The 18,820-nt window shown below is 44.2% G+C and overlaps 1 protein-coding gene across 2 annotated transcripts in view; it reads right to left on the reverse strand.

The window, feature by feature from the left end:
- Nucleotides 1-3,410: 3,410 nt before the first annotated feature.
- The window catches only part of SPTBN5 (spectrin beta, non-erythrocytic 5), a 466,593-nt gene continuing 451,183 nt past the window's right edge, over nt 3,411-18,820 (reverse strand). For both annotated transcript variants that reach the window (XM_073638836.1, XM_073638835.1), the window contains exons 69-71: nt 15,624-15,681; nt 13,986-14,038; nt 3,411-4,670 (exon numbers count right to left, since the gene is read on the reverse strand). In XM_073638836.1, the coding sequence (XP_073494937.1) occupies nt 4,561-4,670; nt 13,986-14,038; nt 15,624-15,681 (221 nt within the window). In that variant the 3' untranslated portion in view covers nt 3,411-4,560. The remainder of the gene's footprint in view (nt 4,671-13,985; nt 14,039-15,623; nt 15,682-18,820) is intronic.

Genomic DNA, 18,820 nt, shown 5'->3' on the forward strand with positions numbered 1-18,820 from the left:
TTAAGAGGGAGGGAGCGCGCGCGCGCCCTAAGCACAGTGGCCGGGAAGGAGCGCGCGCTGCCAGCAGAGCGGGAGGAGGACGCCGGGCTCGGAGCAGAGAGGTGAGGGGAACAGCGTCCCTGCCTAGCAGAGGGCAGGGACGCCGACGCTACACCTTGCAGTCAGGAAGGGTCACTGTAGGGGATATTAGGGAGATTTTACAGTCTAATTTTCTATTTCCTATTGTGTATTTTTTATATCCATTATAACACTACTGTATTTGAAGTCTTGAGAGTTTTTTTTGACGACGGTCATTTCATCTATCAATGAGGAGGACCTGTCATGTAACAGGCCACATACTGCTATGGTTGGAAATCCTACTTTGCGGCCTAATAGTGGTGAACAGACAAATAGTTTATATATACGATCTCTGTTTTTAATTTATGCACATTTTCACAGGTGTTTTTTGTTGGGATTTTTGACATTTTAATCCGTCTAATGCAAGGTATATGCATATTTCTTTTTTTAGTATATGGTCTGGGTGTTTTTTGGGAGCCATTTTTCCCACAATTTTGCTGCACAGCTATCGTGTCACTTTTCTTTTGCTTGTTTGGTACATAAGGAGATACAGTGTGACATGATTGTACATAAGTGGGTACAGTGTTGGATGATGGCACATAAGGCGGTACACTGAGTCATGATGGCACATAAGTGAGTACAGTGTATCATGATGGAAAATGAGGGGTAAAGTGTGGCATGCTGGTACATGGTGGGTACATTGTTGTATGATGGTACTTAATGGGGTACAGTATGGCATGGTGGTAAATAAGTTGGCCCAGTGGGTACATAAGGGGGTACAGTGTGACATGAAGGTATGCAAGGGGTTACAGTGTTGCATGAAAGTACATAAAGGGATACCGTATGGTATAGTGGTACATAAGGGGGTACAGTGTGGAGTAATAGTTCATAAGGGAGTAAAATTTGGCATAGGGGTAAAGCATTATGGTACATAAGGGGGTACAGCGTGACATGATGGTACTAAAGGGGTCCAGTGGGGAATGATGTTATAATGGGTATAGTACGACATGGTTGTACATTCAAAGGCACAGTGTGATATAAAAGTTAATAAAGGAGTATAATGTTATATAGTAGTAAATAGGGGGTACAGTGTGGCATGATGGTACATAAAGGAGTACAGTGTGGCATGATGGTACATAACAAGGTATAGCATAGCATGATTGTCCATAAGGGGGTACAGTGTGGCATGATTGTAGGCAGACATATACAGTAAGTACATGCATGCAATCAGACATATGCACATACATGCAAGCAGATATACATACAGTATATACATGCATGAAGACATTAATACATATATGCAGACCGACACACAAATACAGGCAGACATAGGTATATACAGTCAGACACAGATAGCCAGGCAGACATATGACGCGCCCCCTGGGCCGTGGGGAATACCCGGAGCCGGGCCTTGTAGATGCTGGGGGTTGTAGTCACCATGGCGGCGACCCGGTCCGTGACCCAGGGCGGTCAAACCAAGGGTAGTCTATGTGTATAAGTATTAATGTCCGACTACGCCACCTGTGGAATGCGGTTATTGGTAGCCGCCGCTGCGGAGCAGTCTGCTGAAGCTGGTGGTATGTGCAGCAAGGTGATGTGACTCCCCACAGGAGGAGCGTAGCTTCAGGGCAGTGTGACTTGCTGATGGTGGTGATTGTGCAGGGCGTTCTAGTGCTGCAAGTGCTGGCGCCGCAAGGAACACAGAGACTAGATAGTGCAGTCCCAGGGTCTTTACTCACTGTTGTTGTAGTTCAGATTACAGGTACCAAGCAATCTTCCCCCGTCGTGCTGTGCGTACTCAGTGAGGGGTTCAGTCCACCCTCAGGTATTTCCAGAGCACTTATCAGGACCCCGTTCTGTGTAACCTTCCTCTGGCCTCTTCCTGCACATCACACCCAGCGCCACTTCTATCCGGTACCCTCGGGCCTTGGCGGGCGACGTATGTTCCGTCCCCTGGGTCCTATATGGCTACCTTCTTAGTGCGACTGGTGTGGACTTGAAACACTGCAGCCTCCGGTTCCTAGTTGAGCATTTGCTGTTTCTCTACAAGTTGAGGAACCCGGTTCCCTGTTCTGGCCTGACCGCTCTACCTCCTGGTAGCAACGGGCGTACGGGTGGCCTTCTGCACGGCCCGTACCCCTAGGGTCCCTTCTCTCCTTGTTCCTGGAGCCGTCCTGCTCCCTTTCCTTCCTCTCAGGCTCAGGCCTCCTGACATGGCCCGCCTGTGGAGCAGAGCTCATACAGAGCCTCTGCTCCCTGACTTCTCCTCAGTCTGTCTGACTGGAACTGAACACTGATCTAAAATGGTTCCTCCCTCTTATACCTCCTTCTACACATGCCCCCAGGATCTACGTCCTCCACCCCAACCACTACATGGTTCCCCCTCTCTAGGTGGTTCCCCCCACTCCAGCCAGGGATCAGGGACTGTGCTCTCCCTTAGGAGAAATCTCGCCCTGTCCCCCGGAAATGTGGTGTAGTGGATGTAGTGTTAGGGTCCTGAGCCATACTCCTTCCTTACCTGAGAGTGAGATACCACACCTCTAGGTGAGATGCAATAACTCTGTGGCGACCGAACCCTCATGGGCGCCACGCATACATACACATATATGCACACATACAGGCAGGCAAACATACATACATAACAGGCAGACATACATGTACGCATATGTACATTCAGGCAAACATACATTCAGGAAGGTAGACATATGTTCGTATATATATTTGCTGGCAGACATACATATATATATTCATGCACACAGACATCCATACAGTTCCAGTTTTGTATAAATATATGCAGTCTGAGGTTACGCTGGCCACAACACAGAATTAGAAAATCTACAACCAATGTTGTTTTTTGACAAAGAACAGGATTGAATCCCAACAAATGTAAAAAATATTTTCTCCAAGTTTGTGGCAAATCATGAACGATATACATGATTATTCACGGAAATGGAACATTACACATTCAAAAGAGCGCAAAAGCAGGATGTTCTTTCTTGTGCCTTGGAAGTTAAATATTTTTTTATGGCTGAATTAATTAGGCATTGTGGTAACGTAAAGGGAATCTGAGAAAAAAGACCTACTCCTTGCTGCAACACCACAGTCCATGGGTAGTGTTGGCACTATTTTCTGGGGGAAAAAAGTAGTCAAATCTTCGTAAGTAATGCATATAACACTTCTATATCTCAAACCAAACAGTTTGATACGTCTAGTGTTACTCTTTTCTTGGAAACTTTTTTTCCATTTTGAGGAATACTTACATTACCATTCTTTTTAATCTGCTTCCTTGGGGGATCAGTGTTCATTAAAAAAAATACAGAATTCATTATGCCATACTTCTAAGAAAAAAAATATTTGTAAAATAAAATTTTCTTTATTTGGAAAGCACATTGTAATAAATAGATTGCTGAGGAATGCATTATAATTTAAATATATTTTGTACTTCAGAACATTAAATAAAATAATTAAAAAATGCATCACATTTAAAAGGCAGACACTTGGAAAACAACTTCACTAATCTAGCACGCGTTTAGGGTACAGATACACCGATCAATGCTTTTGCAGGTAAAAACTGTTGCATTTCTGCACAAATAAAAGGCATGGACATTAACAATCCCACATCAGTGAGGTTTTTTTTGGCCAGACAACAATCTGTGTTTCAACCAATAAATTAAATTCCTTACAGTATTAGAACAATAAAATACATGTAGAATTACAATTGTAATAATTGAACAATGCTATCAAAGTTTACATTCAGTTCATTCATATTTTTAAAGGAGTTTTCCCCTTTCAACTTTTTAATTTCCTTTTTTTTTTTTTAACTAAAACTAATTCTTCATGGCAGTCTTAAAATTATAAGACCTTCTGTTACCTCCCCTCTCCGGGTCCAGCGTTGTGTTTCTGCGGTTGTTTCGGTGACTGTGTACAGTCTGCAGCAGTGATGTCATATTAACAGCGCTGCAGTCAAGCACTCAACTCAGCAGCTTGTGCCCAGTGATTGGCTGCAGCGTTGTAGATGTGATGTCACTACAGTTCTAGACCTGGATAAGGTAAAGCTGCAGATTATTTTATTATTATTAACACAGCCATTAAAAATTACCGAAGTTAAAAATGTTGAAAGGGAAAAACATTTTAATTCATCACTACTAGGGGGCTTTCACATAGGCCATTTTGATGCAGCCAAAAATACAGAAAAACACAATGATCTTTCCAATATAATTTTGGTGCCTTCATGAGCCACCGCTGACATTGGCCTTTGCCTATGTAATCCATTTTGCATAACATTAGCTCAGACTCTATTTTCAAGTCCTTATTCCTGCATTAAGTTGTGAGACAAAGATATTCTCTGATGATTGCTTGATGCCGATATTAGTTTTGCAGGTTACTTAGAGTAAGTGTCCTGCAAGTGTACCCACCCACCAAGTCATAGCATCGTCGGCTTTCATGAGGGTAGGTGGGAGTATCACACGGAGTTTAGGAATATTAGTCCATTTATGCTTTACTTTACTTCCTGAAGAACTTCTTGAAAACGTTCATTTTCGACTTCTCTTTACCGTCGTCTGTCTCAACCAGTTTTGGAGAGTAAAAGTCTGTCTTCTCCGAGGTGATATAGACTGTTGGAGGAAAAAAGGAAAATTAAAGGTCTGTTTTATGATTGTGTGAACAGATTGATCTCATGTCCAGACAAATGGCAATAGCATTTTTTATTTATTTGGAAGCACTACAGACTTCTTCATCAGGAAGATGTCTTGATGTCCTGATGAATAAGTCTGTAGCACTTTGAAAAGTGTCGACTACGGTAAATAAAGAAACCGCTATTACCACTTGTCTGGACTTGGATCTTTTACATTATTAACTAGCAGAGAGGATCATCCACAAATCTTCCTTTCTGTGTTTCTTTGGCCTGAAGACCCATTGGACGTGAAGCAGCTGGATTTATATGTCATGAAAATGTTGGGTATACACAACTAAATCAGGTTAGCATAACCTTTTTAAACGTCTTTATTTCTCCCGGATAAGACCTTGTTGTGCTGTTTTTGCGTCCTAGTTTTTTCTAATAGCTCCATAGACTATAATAGTATACGGTTTTTAATATTAGACAGTGTAGGACCGTCCCGAAAGGGTTCACCTTGTCGATGGTGGGATGGCTTATATACTATTTTTAATCAAAAACAGTGTTACTAAGAACCCTATTTTATTTAAATGCACTTGCTTTTTATTTATTAACAGCAGGGTTTTGTTCATTTTGCTTCTTGTAGCTTTCTTTTTATAATAGTATACGAGTTCTATATTCGTATGAGAAACATTGACATCTGAATGAGTCCTTAGGTTTTCTTCCATTATGTTTCCATTGACAAGCAGAACAGGGCAGATTGAACAAACACCTCCTCGAAATCTCATAAGGTGATGTAATACTGTTCTAAAACAGCCCAGTGGTTTTTCTGGAAAACCCACCTGAAAACATGGCAAAAGCGGCACACCTAAAAGCAGCCCAAGTGACTACAAAATCCCTTTCGATGTAATTTTTGGCTTCCTAGAGTCATCACCACAGAGACTGAAGAAGGCATTACTGAGCTCAACGAAAGCTAAGATAGATGCTGCTTACCCAAAAGGTACCTAGGAGGCTGTGGATCAGGGAGAAATTGGATGCTTCCTGCTTCCCGACGCACGTTTTGCATGGAGTGTTCTTTGCTTTCTCAAGCTACCTTTTGGGTAAGCAGCATATATCTTAGACTGTACTCCTACACCACCTGATTGTTAGTATTTGTCTGAGGGTTTGTCAGTTGTCCGTTTCATATAAGTATTTTAGGCTGCATAGGACATATGACCACTTGGTTTATAACTTCTTCTCATTCCCCTTCCCTCTCTAGGCTTGACTATTGGGCTACTGCTTTCCCTGCACATACTCATGTAATATGTGTGTGATTCTGGGGATGTTTCCCTTGAGGCCTGATCTAGGACTTTGGTTGTCCGTCGTGCACACTTATTTTATATTCTATGTACTGTCCTTTCATGTGATCGCTATTTATTCAATAAAGATTTGTCGCATTTTTATACCTCAAAACTCCCTGTATCGCTTATGGTTCTGAAAGAAGTTTATCAGCAGAAGAAGTCGGCACTCCGTTTTCCCCAGTTTAATACTTTATTGGAAATCCATGTACACAAATGATATACAGTGCGGTCTTCAATACATCTTACGCGTTTCGGAATATCAGTCCTTAATCATAGTTCCAATAAACTATACAGATATAGACAGTACAGACCAAAAGTTTGGACACACCTTCTCATTTAAAGATTTTTCTGTATTTTCATGACTATGAAAATTGTACATTCACACTGAAGGTGTTAGAACCCTCCTGTCAGTTTTTTCTATCTTGTGTTTTGCAGTCACGTGACCATCTGCCTTTATATTCCAGCTCCGCCCTTCTGGCTGTGCTGGACTTCAGTGTTTGACTGTTTTTCTAGCCTGGTGCTTCAGTGCCTATCTCTGTCAGTTCACTTGGTCCTCTGGGACCTCTAGTACATTTTTGTCAGTTTGCCTTTTGTGTTCTACAACAACTTCTGTTTAGGAGGTGTCCCATTTTTGTCCCAGTCCTTAGTTCTTTTAGCGACCCCTCCCTTAATTCTATAGGTCTTTGTTCAGACTAGCCAAGGACTAAGGCGGGTCTATTCACTAGGAACAGGCAGCCCGCTACATCGTAGGGAATTAGCTTAGTCTTACTGTAGGGACAGCTTTCCCCTATCTTTCCTTAGTACATGTTGCAGATCATAACAGTAAGTCCAGCCCAAAAAAACTAAAAGGAAAGAAATTCGGGGATCAGTATGGTTTCTGTCCAGGATTTGGCTCAACGCTTGCAGTGATTGTCTCTGGAGGTGGCCGAGCTTCAGCAACACGTGAGTAGCTGTCCTGGAGCGCATTTTGTCGAACCCAAGGTAGAACTGCCTGATGTTTTTTATGGTAAACAGCAATATTTTTTTTCCTTTAAAAATGCTTGTTTGTTATATTTTCGTTTGAGACCAAGATCCTCTGGGAATGAATCACAGCGCATTGGTTTTATTATGTCACTTTTGCGCAAAGAACCACAGGGGTGGGCCTTTTCTCTCCAACCTAATGATCCGTGTTTAAGGTCTGTTGAAGAATTTTTTTCTACTATGGGGCTATTATATGACGATCCTCATCGAATCTCATCTGCTGAATCAGAACTTAGATGTTTGAATCAGGGGTCAGATGATGCTGAAAATTATTGCACACACTTCAGGAGATGGGCCTCAGAAGTTAAATGGAATGATTCTGCGCTGAGATGTTTATTTCTTGCTGGTCTGAGTGAAAGGGTTAAGGATTTGCTAACTGCATTCCCTGCACCAGGGTGAATGATGTAAAAACTCCTGTAACGTCAGGTCCTAGTTCCCAGAAAATCTGCTCTGACAACGGAGAACCAATGGAGGTTGGGGCAATGTCACTCCGCTCTCAGGAAAGAGACCGGAGATTCGCCGAGGGTTTGTGTCTTTATTGTGGTAAAGCTGACCATTTGAAGTATTGTGAGCATCGTTTAAGTAAAGGAAAAAAAAAGGTCAGTTACGCCCGTATAGCTTGTTTACGCTCTGCAGGAGTATTTCTTTCTGGGAGTACTACTCTGCAGGGAGATTTGATTGAATTTCAGGTATTTGTGGATTGTGGTTCAACACTTAATGTGATTGATAAAGGGTTTTTGGAAAACCTTAAATTGAAATCCAAACCTTTGTCATCACCTATTTCAGTGGTTGCAATTGATAACACTCCTTTGAAATGTATTACTCACATCCCCTCACTATCAATGGAGTTCACCAAGAAATTTTGGACTTGGTTGTGTTGGATAATTTGCCCTCTCCAGTTGTTCTAGGATTACCTTGGTTAAAACTGCACAATCCTTTATTGGACTGGTCTACTAATGTGATTAAGTCTTGGAGTCCGAAGTGCTATGATAAATGTTGTAATGGTCGCATTGCGGCTGTGGAAAAAGGGGAATTACCGGTACCTATTCAAGATTTTTGGAGGGTTTTTTCGGAGGAGGAGTCGCAAGTTTTACCTCCTCATAGGGATTATGATTGCGCCATTGAGTTTGTTCCAGGTGCTACTTTTCCCAAAAGTTGCTTGTTTAATCTGACTATCCCTGAAAGAAAGGCCTTGGAGGAGTACATACAGACTATCCTGGCTGCTGGTCACATTAGACCTTCTAAGTCGCCTGTGGCAGTTGGATTCCTCTTTGTTAAAAAAAAGGACGGGGGTTTAAGTCCATGTCTGGATTTTAGTGAAATTAATAAGATTACCGTAACCAATTCCTACCCATTGCCGTTAATTCCTGACTTGTTTAACCAGTTAGTGGGGGCCAAGTGGTTCTCCAAAATTGATCTCCAGGGGGCATACAATTTGTTACGAGTGAAGGAGGATGATGAATGGAAAACTGTTTTTAACACTCCGGTAGGTCATTTTGAGAATCTGGTGATGCCTTTTGGTCTTACCAATGCACCTGCATTTTTTCAGAACCTTATTAATGACATCCTGAGACCTTTGATTGGTAAGAATGTGGTTGTGTATTTGGATGACATTTTGATTTATTCGCCAGATCTGGAGTCCCATTGGCAGTGTGTACGTGAAGTTTTGCAGTCATTGAGTGATAATTCGCTTTTTGCTAAGCTGGAGAAATGTGAGTTCGCTGTGCAGAAAATTAGTTTTTTGGGCTACATTGTCTCCAGCGAGGGCTTTGAGATGGACCCGGTGAAGGATCAGGCTGGGCAGGAATGGCCTGGGCCTATTGGTTTGAAATTTATACAGAGATTTTTGGGTTTTGCCAATTATTACAGGAAATTCATTAAGAATTTTTCTGTAATTGTTAAACCTCTTACCGATCTCACCAGGAAAGGTGCGAATACGGCCCAGTGGACTACTGAGGCCATTGAAACGTTTGAGTATCTCAAAGAGAGGTTCAGTTCGGCCCCTATCCTTATGCAGCCTGATGAGACCAAGCCTTTTTTGTTTGAGGTCGATGCTTCATCGGTGGGGGTCGGAGCAGTTTTGTCTCAGGAGAACAAGGGTGGAGTACATCCTTGTGCCTTCTTTTTGAAGAAATTTTCGGAAACCAAACTGAATTATGATGTTGGAAATCGGGAGTTGCTGGCTATTAAACTTGCGTTTGTACATTGGCGTCATTTTTTGGAAGGCGCTAGATTTCCTATTTAGGTTTTCACAGATCATAAGAATCTGATCTATCTGGATGCTGCCAAGCGCTTGAATGCCTGTCAAGCTAAGTGGGCACTTTTTTTTTCTCGGTTTCATTTTTCTGTTACCTATATCCCTGGTACTAAGAATGTTAAAGCCGATGCTTTATCTCGCAGCTTCTCTCCTCCGGTCGGTGCCGAGGAGGAGGAGAGCATTTTACAGAAAGGAGTTGTGGTGGCGGCTTTAGACTCCGTTTTGGAGAATGGGATTCTGAAAGCTCAAGATAATGCTCCATCTAACACTCCCCATGAGAGGTTGTTCGTGCCTAGAGCATTTAGGAGAGATTTGTTTGTGGAGTGTCATGAGTCTCGGTTGGCAGGTCGTCCAGGAATTTCGGAAACTAAGAGACTTATCAGTCGCAGTTTTTGGTGGCCTGGATTAGGAAGTCATCAAGTGGGCGCGTCAGTGTACTGTGTGTGCTAGGTCAAAGGCTTCACATACTCCTGCTGCGGGGTTGCTTTGCCCTCTGGAAGTTCCTAGTGCGCCTTGGACGCATCTCACAATGGATTTTATTACTGATCTTCCTGTGTCCGAGGGTTTTACTGTCATCTGGGTGGTTGTGGACGGTTTTAGTAAGATGTGTCACTTGGTTCCATTCATTAAGTTGCCCTGCGCCAAGACACTCGCTAAGGCGTTTGTTAAGGAGATTGTCAAACTCCATGGTGTTCCCACAGATATTGTTTATGATAGAGGACCTCAGTTTGTGGCTCGCTTTTGGCATGCTTTTTGTGACAGGTTGGGAGTCCATTTGTCATTTTCGTCTGGTTATCATCCTGAGTCTAATGGACAGACTGAAAGAAAGAACCAGGATGTTGAACAGTTTTTGCGTTGTTTTGTGGCAGACAATCAAGAGGTGTGGTCTGAGTTTCTGCCTCTCACAGAATTTGCTCTTAACAATCATACATCCTCCTCTGCTGGGTGTTCTCCTTTTTATTGTTGTACTGAAAGACATCCGTCTTTTGGTTCATTCTCCAAATTAGGGTCGGCAGTGCCGGAGGAGGAGAATTTTTCCGGTGATTTGGAGAGAGTTTGGACTAATGTACGTTGCAACCTTCAAGAGGCTAACAAGAAGTCCAAGAAGTATTTTGACAGGAAACGTATAGAGGTTTTGTTTACTGTGGGTGACATGGTTTGGTTGTCCTCAAAGAACCTGCGGTTGAGGATTTCCTCTAAAAACTGGGTCCTAAGTTTGTGGGTCCATTTAAAGTGCTTCAGGTTGTTAACCCGTCTGCTGTTAGGTTGGATGTCCCTACTTCCTGGAAGATTAATCCTGTGTTTCATTTTTCCTTGTTGAAAAAGGCAGACTTATCAGATAGAGACGCCACTGTCACAGTTCCTCCTGTGGTGGAAGACAGCGAATTTGAAATTTCGCGTATCTTGAATTCTAGATGGCATAGAGGGAGATTACAGTATCTTGTCTCCTGGAAGGGTTTCGGTCCCGAAGACAACTCCTGGGTAAGGACGGATGATGTCTCTGCTCCTAGGCTTGTTAAAGCTTTCCACAGGAGGTTTCCGGATAGGCCTGGGCCTGGAGGATCCGGAGGATCCTCATAAAAGAGGGGGTACTGTTAGAACCCTCCTGTTAGTTTTTTCTATCTTGTGTTTTGCGGTCACGTGACCATCTGCCTTTATATTCCAGCTCCGCCCTTCTGGCTTTGCTGGACTTCAGTGTTGTTTGACTGTTTTGCTAGCCTGGTGCTTCGGTGCCTATCTCAGTCAGTTCGCTTGGTCCTCTGGGACCTCTAGTACATTTTTGTCAGTTTGTCTTTTGTGTTCTACAACAACTTCTGTTTAGGAGGTGTCCCATTTTTGTCCCAGTCCTTAGTTCTTTTAGGGACCCCTCTCTTAATTCTATAGGTCTTCGTTCAGACTAGCCGAGGACTAAGGCGGCTCTGTTCACTAGGAACAGGCAGCCCGCTACATCATAGGGATTCAGCTTAGTCTTACTGTAGGGACAGCTTTCCCCTATCTTTCCTTAGTACATGTTGCAGATCATAACAGAAGGCATCAAAACTATGAATTAACACATGTGGAATTATATACTTAACAAAAAAGTGTGAAACAACTGAAAATATGTCTTATATTCTAGATTCTTCAAAGTCGCCACCTTTTGCTTTGATGACTGCTTTGCACACTCTTGGCATTCTCTTGATGAGCTTCAAGAGGCAGTCACCAGAAATGGTCTTCCAACAATCTTGAAGGAATTCCCAGAGATGCTTAGCACTTGTTGGCCCTTTTGCCTTCACTCTGCGGTCCAGCTCACCCCAAACCATCTTGATTGGGCTCAGGTCTGGTGACTGTGGAGGCCAGGTCATCTGGCGTAGCACCCCATCACTCTCCTTCTTGGTCAAATAGCCCTTACACAGCCTGGAGGTGTGTTTGGGGTCATTGTCCTGTTGAAAAATAAATGATGGTCCAACTAAACACAAACCGGATGGAATAGCATGCCGCTGCAAGATGCTGTGGTAGCCATGCTGGTTCAGTATGCCTTCAATTGTGAATAAATCCCCAACAGTGTCACCAGCAAAGCACCCCCACACCATCACACCTCCTCCTCCATGCTTCACGGTGGGAACCAGGCATGTAGATTCCATCCGTTCACCTTTTCTGCGTCGCACAAAGACACGGTGGTTGGAACCAAAGATCTCAAATTTGGACTCATCAGACCAAAGCACAGATTTCCACTGGTCTAATGTCCATTCCTTGTGTTCTTTAGCCCAAACAAGTCTCTTCTGCTTGTTGCCTGTCCTTAGCAGTGATTTCCTAGGAGCTATTTTACCATAAAGGCCTGCTGCACAAAGTCTCCTGTTAACAGTTGTTGAAGAGATGTGTCTGCTGCTAGAACTTTGTGTGGCATTGACCTGGTCTCTAATCTGAGCTGCTGTTAACCTGCGATTTCTGAGGCTGGTGACTCGGATAAACTTATCCTCAGAAGCAGAGGTGACTCTTGGTCTTCCTTTCCTGGAGCGGTCCTCATGTGAGCCAGTTTCTTTGTAGCGCTTGATGGTTTTTGCAACTGCACTTGGGGACACATTCAAAGTTTGCCCAATTTTTCGCACTGACTGACCTTCATTTCTTAAAGTAATGATGGCCACTCGTTTTTCTTTACTTAGCTACATTTTTCTTGCCATAATACAAATTCTAATAGTCTATTCAGTAGGACTATCAGCTGTGTATCCATCTGACTTCTGCACAACACAACTGATGGTCCCAACCCCATTTATAAGGCTAGAAATCCCACTTATTAAACCTGACAGGGCACACCTGTGAAGTGAAAACTATTTCCGGTGACTACCTCTTGAAGCTCATCAAGAGAATGCCAAGAGTGTGCAAAGCAGTCATCAAAGCAAAAGGTGGCTACTTTGAAGAACCTAGAATATAAGACATATTTTCAGTTGTTTCACACTTTTTTGTTAAGTATATAATTCCACATGTGTTAATTCATAGTTTTGATGCCTTCAGTGTGAATGTACAATTTTCATAGTCATGAAAATACAGAGAAATCTTTAAATGAGAAGGTGTGTCCAAACTTTTGGTCTGTACTGTATTCTATGAATGAGTACAAATTTAAAGGGAATCTGTCATCAAGTTTTTTGCTACTGTATCAGAGAACAGCATACTTCTCAGATGGAGTAGCATGTAAGGGCAGAGACCTTGATTACAGTCACATGTCACCTACTAGGCTGTAGTTTTGATTAATGAAAAAAAACAAGAATAGAATGAAAAATTACAGTTCACTATTTTAGACAGATTGGGCACCTTTTATAATTAAACTATATTTGTTACTTGTAAAGTTTGCCATTTTAAGCACATTTAAATTTTTTTAAGTTGCCGGCTGACCCCTATAATCTATATATATAATCGTCTTATCCCGTCTGTCTGTCTGTCTGTCCAGGAAATTCCGCGTCGCTGATTGGTCCGGCCGTGGCCAATCAGCGAGCGGGATTTCAGAATAAGATGGCGGCGGTTAGCGGCTCATCTGCAAGACGGAGGTCAGCGGCGATGCAGCAGGGAGATGACCGGTGCAAGGCGCTCATCTCCCGGCTGCTGGCAGCAGAAGTACCACGACAGGTGGCGCCGCTCACCTCCATGCGGCTAACGTTGGGAGATCAGCGGCTTGGCCCGCTGATCTCCGGAGGGCAAGTGTGAACGGAGGACCGGGGAGCGACGCCGCCGGTCGGGATGCTTCTGCTGCGAGTAGCCGCTCATCTCCCGGCTTCTCGCAGCGGAAGTAGCCGCACAGGCAGCGACGCTCCCCGGTCCTCACTAATACGACGCTGATTGGTCGTGGTCGACGCACGCGACCAATCAGCGATATGGCCGGAAAATTTAAACGCCGCTCTGCTGATTGGTCGCGGCCGGCCACCGCGACCAATCAGCGATATGGGCGGCAAATTTAAAGGCCGCTCTGCTGATTGGTCGCGGTCGCTGGCCGTGACCAATCAGCATTATTGGCGCCAAATTTAAACCACGCTCTGCTGATTGGTCGCGGTCGATGGCCGCGACCAATCAGCGATTTTGGTGCCAAATTTAAACACCGCTCTGCTGATTGGTCGCGGCCGCCAGCCGCGACCAATCAGTTAGATTGGCGCAAAATTTAAACAACGCTCTGCTGATTGGTCGCGGCCACCATCTAGTGAGTTTATAACTGCACATTTTTCAACATTCTTACCTCTGTTAGCAGGAAATGTATGGCCATTGCTCTCTGGTTCAAGTGATAGTGCCCTATATGGAGAGAACAGTGACATTTTATAGTTAATTATAATTTATACAAATCTTAAGGCCCTTATGCATTAGAAAGTGGTCAGCCAACTCTCCCACAGGAACACTCGGCCGAGTCCTCCTGTGATTTCTATGAGAGCTCCACTGCCAGGAGCTTATCTCCCCACTGAACAAAAAGATCAAACATTGAAGTTCCAATCCCCGGAGGGGAAGAGAGGAGGAGAAAGAGAGGGGGAAAGAAAGAGAGAGTGGGGGAGAGAGAGAATGGGGGAGAAAGAGAGAGTGGGGGAGAGAGTGGGGGAGAACGAGTGGGAGAGGAAGAGAGAGGTGGAGAGAGGGGGGGGAGATGGGGAGAAAGAGTGTGAGAGAGAGGAGAGAGAGAGAGGAGAGAGAGGAAGGGTGAGAGAGAGAAAGAGAGGTGGAGGAAGAGGGTGAGAGAGAGAGAGTGTGAGTGGGAGAAAGAGAGAGTGGGGGGAGAGAGAGAGGAGGACAGAGAGAGGGGGAGAGGGAAAGAGGGGTAGAAAGAGAGAGAGGGGGAGAGCAAGAGGAGAGAGAGGGAGGGTGAGAGAGAGAGAAAGAGAGAGGGGAGAAAGAGGGAGAGGCGGAGAAAGAGAGAGAGGGGGAGAAAGAGAGAGAGAAAGAGAGTGCGTGAGAGAAAGTGGGAGAGGGGGAGAAAGGTGGAGAGAGAGTGGGAAAGAGAAAGGGGGAGAAAGATGGGGAGAAAGAGTGAGAGAGAGCGAGGGTGAGAGAGAAAGAGAGGGGGAGAAAGAGAGAGAGAGTGGGAGAGAAAGAGAGAGAGAGTGGGGGAGAAAGAGAGAGGTGGAGAGAGAGTGGGAGAGAGAGGGGGAGAAAGATGGGGAGAAAGAAAGGGAGGGAGAGAGTAGAGAGAGGGAGGGTGGGAGAGAGAGTTGGAGAAAGAGAGAGAGTATGAGTGGGAGAGAGAGAGTGGAGGGAGAGGGGGGGAGAGAAAGATGGAGAGAGGGGGAGAGGGGGAGAGAGAAAGAGGGGGAGAAAGAGAAAGAGGGGAGAAAGGGAGAGGGGGAGAAAGCGAGAGAGAGGGAGAAAAAGAGAGGGGGGAGAGAGGGGGAGAAAGAGAGAGGGGGAGTAAGAGAGGGGGAAAGAGAGAAAGAGGGGGAAAGAGAAAGAGAGAGTGGGACAGGGGTAGAGAGGTGGAAAGAGAGGGGGAGAAAGAGAGGAGGAGAGAGAGGGAGGGTGAGAAAGAGTGAGTGAGGGAGAGAGAGAGTGGGGGAGAAACAGTGAGGGAGAGAGAATGGGGGGGGAGAATGGGGTAGAAAGAGAGAGTGGGAGAGAGAGAGAGGGGGGAAGAGAGAGATCTACTTCGTTTGGCAGCCCCCTGGCCCTTACTGTGACCATTTTACAACACTAAAATTGGGGTCCCCATTGACTTCTATGGGGTTCGGGCTCTGGTTAAAGTTCGGGTAGAGTTCTGGTACCAGAACCGAACTTTGGACTAAACCCGACCTTCCATGAGTCCGCTCATCCCCAATCTTGTTCAGTCCTTGATTTACGTGGAGAGTGGAGCATAAGATATAAAATAATCTATATATATATTTTCATATTTTCTTACCTAGGAATGTCTCTGACTGGTGAGTAAGCAGATACTTCCCTTTTAATGACACGCTCATCTAGGGGAAAAAAAATAGACACATACATCATATCTTAATTCAGATGGTATATTGTGGGCAATTCTAATGCTGCTAAAAACTCAATTATTAGGCATACTCAGGAAAGACCGTAAAATATATTCACATGTGGCACATTTGTTAAGGAAATTTTTCTAAACTGAAACATTCAACTCATACAGTACATTTGAATAGTGTTGTTTTTGCAGCATATGTAGTGAATTTCTTCCTACTCAAAATTTGCTTTCTGTGAAGATACCCAAAAGGCCTTGTAGGATCATGTGGTTACTCCACCTTATACTATTCAAGGAGTACTCATACACACTAGGAAGAGATAAATTACAAGATTCTATTTGATTTTTTTTTCACAACAAAGTAAAGTAGCAGATTCTTGTACCATGTTAAAAGGAATATGTCATAAGGTTTTTGCTATGGAATCTGAAAGCATCATGATGTAGGAGCAGGTGGACCCGTAGAAGCGTTGTACTAATGCGAAACAACCATCATCCTCTGTCCTTCCTCTCCCCGCACAACTTGCATACCTGTACACCATGTCTACGTACCGAAGTTTGGAATAAAGGACTTAAATTTTTAATTGGATCGTTGAGTGCCGCTCTTCTTTTTCTTCATGCATGAACTTTAATCTACTCGCAGCTGAGCACCTCGGTATATCCGTAACATCGCATAGCTCATATGGCAAGGGCATGATTGATTGAAGATAATAGATTGTTGCTTTGTGCCGAATAACTCTTCCAGTTCTACTTGTCTATTAATTCGTCATACTCTGCCATTCATGAGAGGGGTGATTGAGTCAATAGCTGATGCGAGTGTGGCGTTGTAGAAAACAGTGGCACTGTCTGTGTCATGGAGTAAAGATATGAAGATATGGAGCATAGTGGTAGAATAGAGTCAGAGAGCGTGTGGGTATCTAGGTGTGCGAGAAGTGGTCAATAAAGGTGGTGGCTGGGCCCAGGGGTTGGTATATGACGTCAACTTGGATGTTGAAGGGAGAATAGATATGGACAGAATGCTCTTCAAAAGAAGGATTGACGAGGGAGGGTAGAGGTGGGATTGGGTTTAAGGTGGAGTTGTTAGAAAGGAGAAAACCCACTCCTCCACCTTGCCTATTGACAGGGCGAGGAGTGTGGGTGAAGTGATGGCCACTGTAATACAGCACAGCAGGGGAGACCATATCGGAGGGCGTCTGCCAAGTTTCGGTGAGGCTCAGGAAGGATAAATTGTGAGAGGTAAAAAGGTCATGTGTGACACAAAGCTTATTGCTGACGGAACGGGGGTGTTCCAAAGTGCTCCAGGAAAAGGGCGCAGCGGAGGGGGTCAAAGGAATGGGTTTTATGTTGCATGGATTATTGCATTTTCTAGTAGGCGGTGGTTGATAGGAGCGAGGTATCATCAACTGTGGAGGTCCAGGATTGGGAGATTTGTCACCAGCAGTGAGGAGAAGCAAAGAGAGGGAGAGGAGGTGGGAGAAGGAGAGTTGTTTTTTGATTTAGCAGGAGGATTGAGAGGTTGAGGAGCTGGTCTGCAGATGAGGTAATGTGGGAGAGTAAGGAGAAGGTGGGAGAGAGGGAAGGTGTGATAATTATTGGTTTGGAGAGTGTCAGGTTTGGAAGTAGTGAAGGAGAGTAAGGAGGATTAGTGGGTCAAAAACTGTAAAGGCATAAGTATGCATGGTGGAAGAGTAAGGCTATGGGCCCACGATGCAGAAATGCTGCATATTTTTTACGCTTCTCCCTGGCAGGAAAAACGCATGCGTATTTTACATGCGTTTTTCCAGCCAGGTAGCAGCGTTTGTCAAGCATTTTTGCATGCATTTCTGCATGCGGTTTATCAAGCGCTTTTCCAAGCAATTTTAGCATCACTTGGAAAGTGCTTGACAACTTGTTCACACTATATAAATCCATGCAAACGGCATGGATTTATAGTAGTGTGACCAAGTTAGTTAAAAAAAAAAGAATAAGAATGGTGAAAAATAAAAAATAAAGATTATACTTACCTTCCGATGGCCCCCGTTCTCCTTCTCCGATGCGTCCGGTCTCCCCGGTGTCTCACGGTGGTGTGAAGGACCTGCGGTGACGTCATTGAGTCATGTGACAGGTCACGCGATCGCCGACGTCAGCGGTCGCGTGACCTGTCACATGACTCAATTACGTCATGTCAGGTCCTTTCACACCACCGCGAGCCGCCCAACACATCGCACGCATCGCTGAGGAGGCCGGGGGACATCAGAAGGTAAGTATAATCTTTATTTTTTATTTTAAATTCTTTTTTTTTACAGGTACAATGGTCTGGATGAGAGTCTCTTCTTCTCCAGACGTGGGTACCAACCGTGTGATATCCGCGTGTGTACATGTAGTGATGCGGATGTCCAATGCAAGTCAATGGCGGCGATTATGCTGCGTGTCTGCAAAATTAATGGACATGCTGCGGATTGTTCTGCAATGATAATCCGCAGCGGAAATTTCAGCAGCATGTGCACAGCACATGCGGATTATCATTGGGGACCATGGGGCACATACTACCAAGCACTTTTTAAGCGTTTTCGCTGCAAAAATTCTGCGGCAGAAACGCTTGAAAAACGCATAGTGGGCACACAGCCTAAGTATGGAAAGATAAAGAGGTGAGCATAGTAAGTAAACAGTTGTTGCTCTTACCTTCTGCTCACTTCTGGTATATTTCTGATGTGCTTTTGAAAGAGGCACTTGAGAAGAGGCACCCAAAGACCTAAAGCTCTAAATTTATATATCTTTAATTCCACATGAAAGGTACCAGATGAGAACAGAAGGGTGGAGCCATAGGGAGACAGATCAGACAATTAAAGGAAAGGGATAAATTAAGAGACAAGAGATAATAAGAAAAGTTTGATAATTGTACAGCAGGGGATGGAAGCAGGAGACATACCAAGATAGATAAACAAGTGTGAATTTGGATCAATGGTTTGTGAGGAATATTCTGTTCAACAGAAAGCAGGAGACATACCATGATAGACAAGCATTTTGTTCATTCATCGGGCGATTGGCATCTCATTTAGACTGCAAGATTACTGAGAAATGCTCAATCTCAATAATCTTGTGGTGTAAATGGACCTTTACACTGAGACAGAGTCTTGCTTGATGTGCCCTAT

This window comes from Phyllobates terribilis, unplaced genomic scaffold (assembly GCF_046119375.1).
Source record: "Phyllobates terribilis strain yellow unplaced genomic scaffold, ASM4611937v1 Scaffold_7__3_contigs__length_470593459, whole genome shotgun sequence".
NCBI lineage: Eukaryota > Metazoa > Chordata > Amphibia > Anura > Dendrobatidae > Phyllobates > Phyllobates terribilis.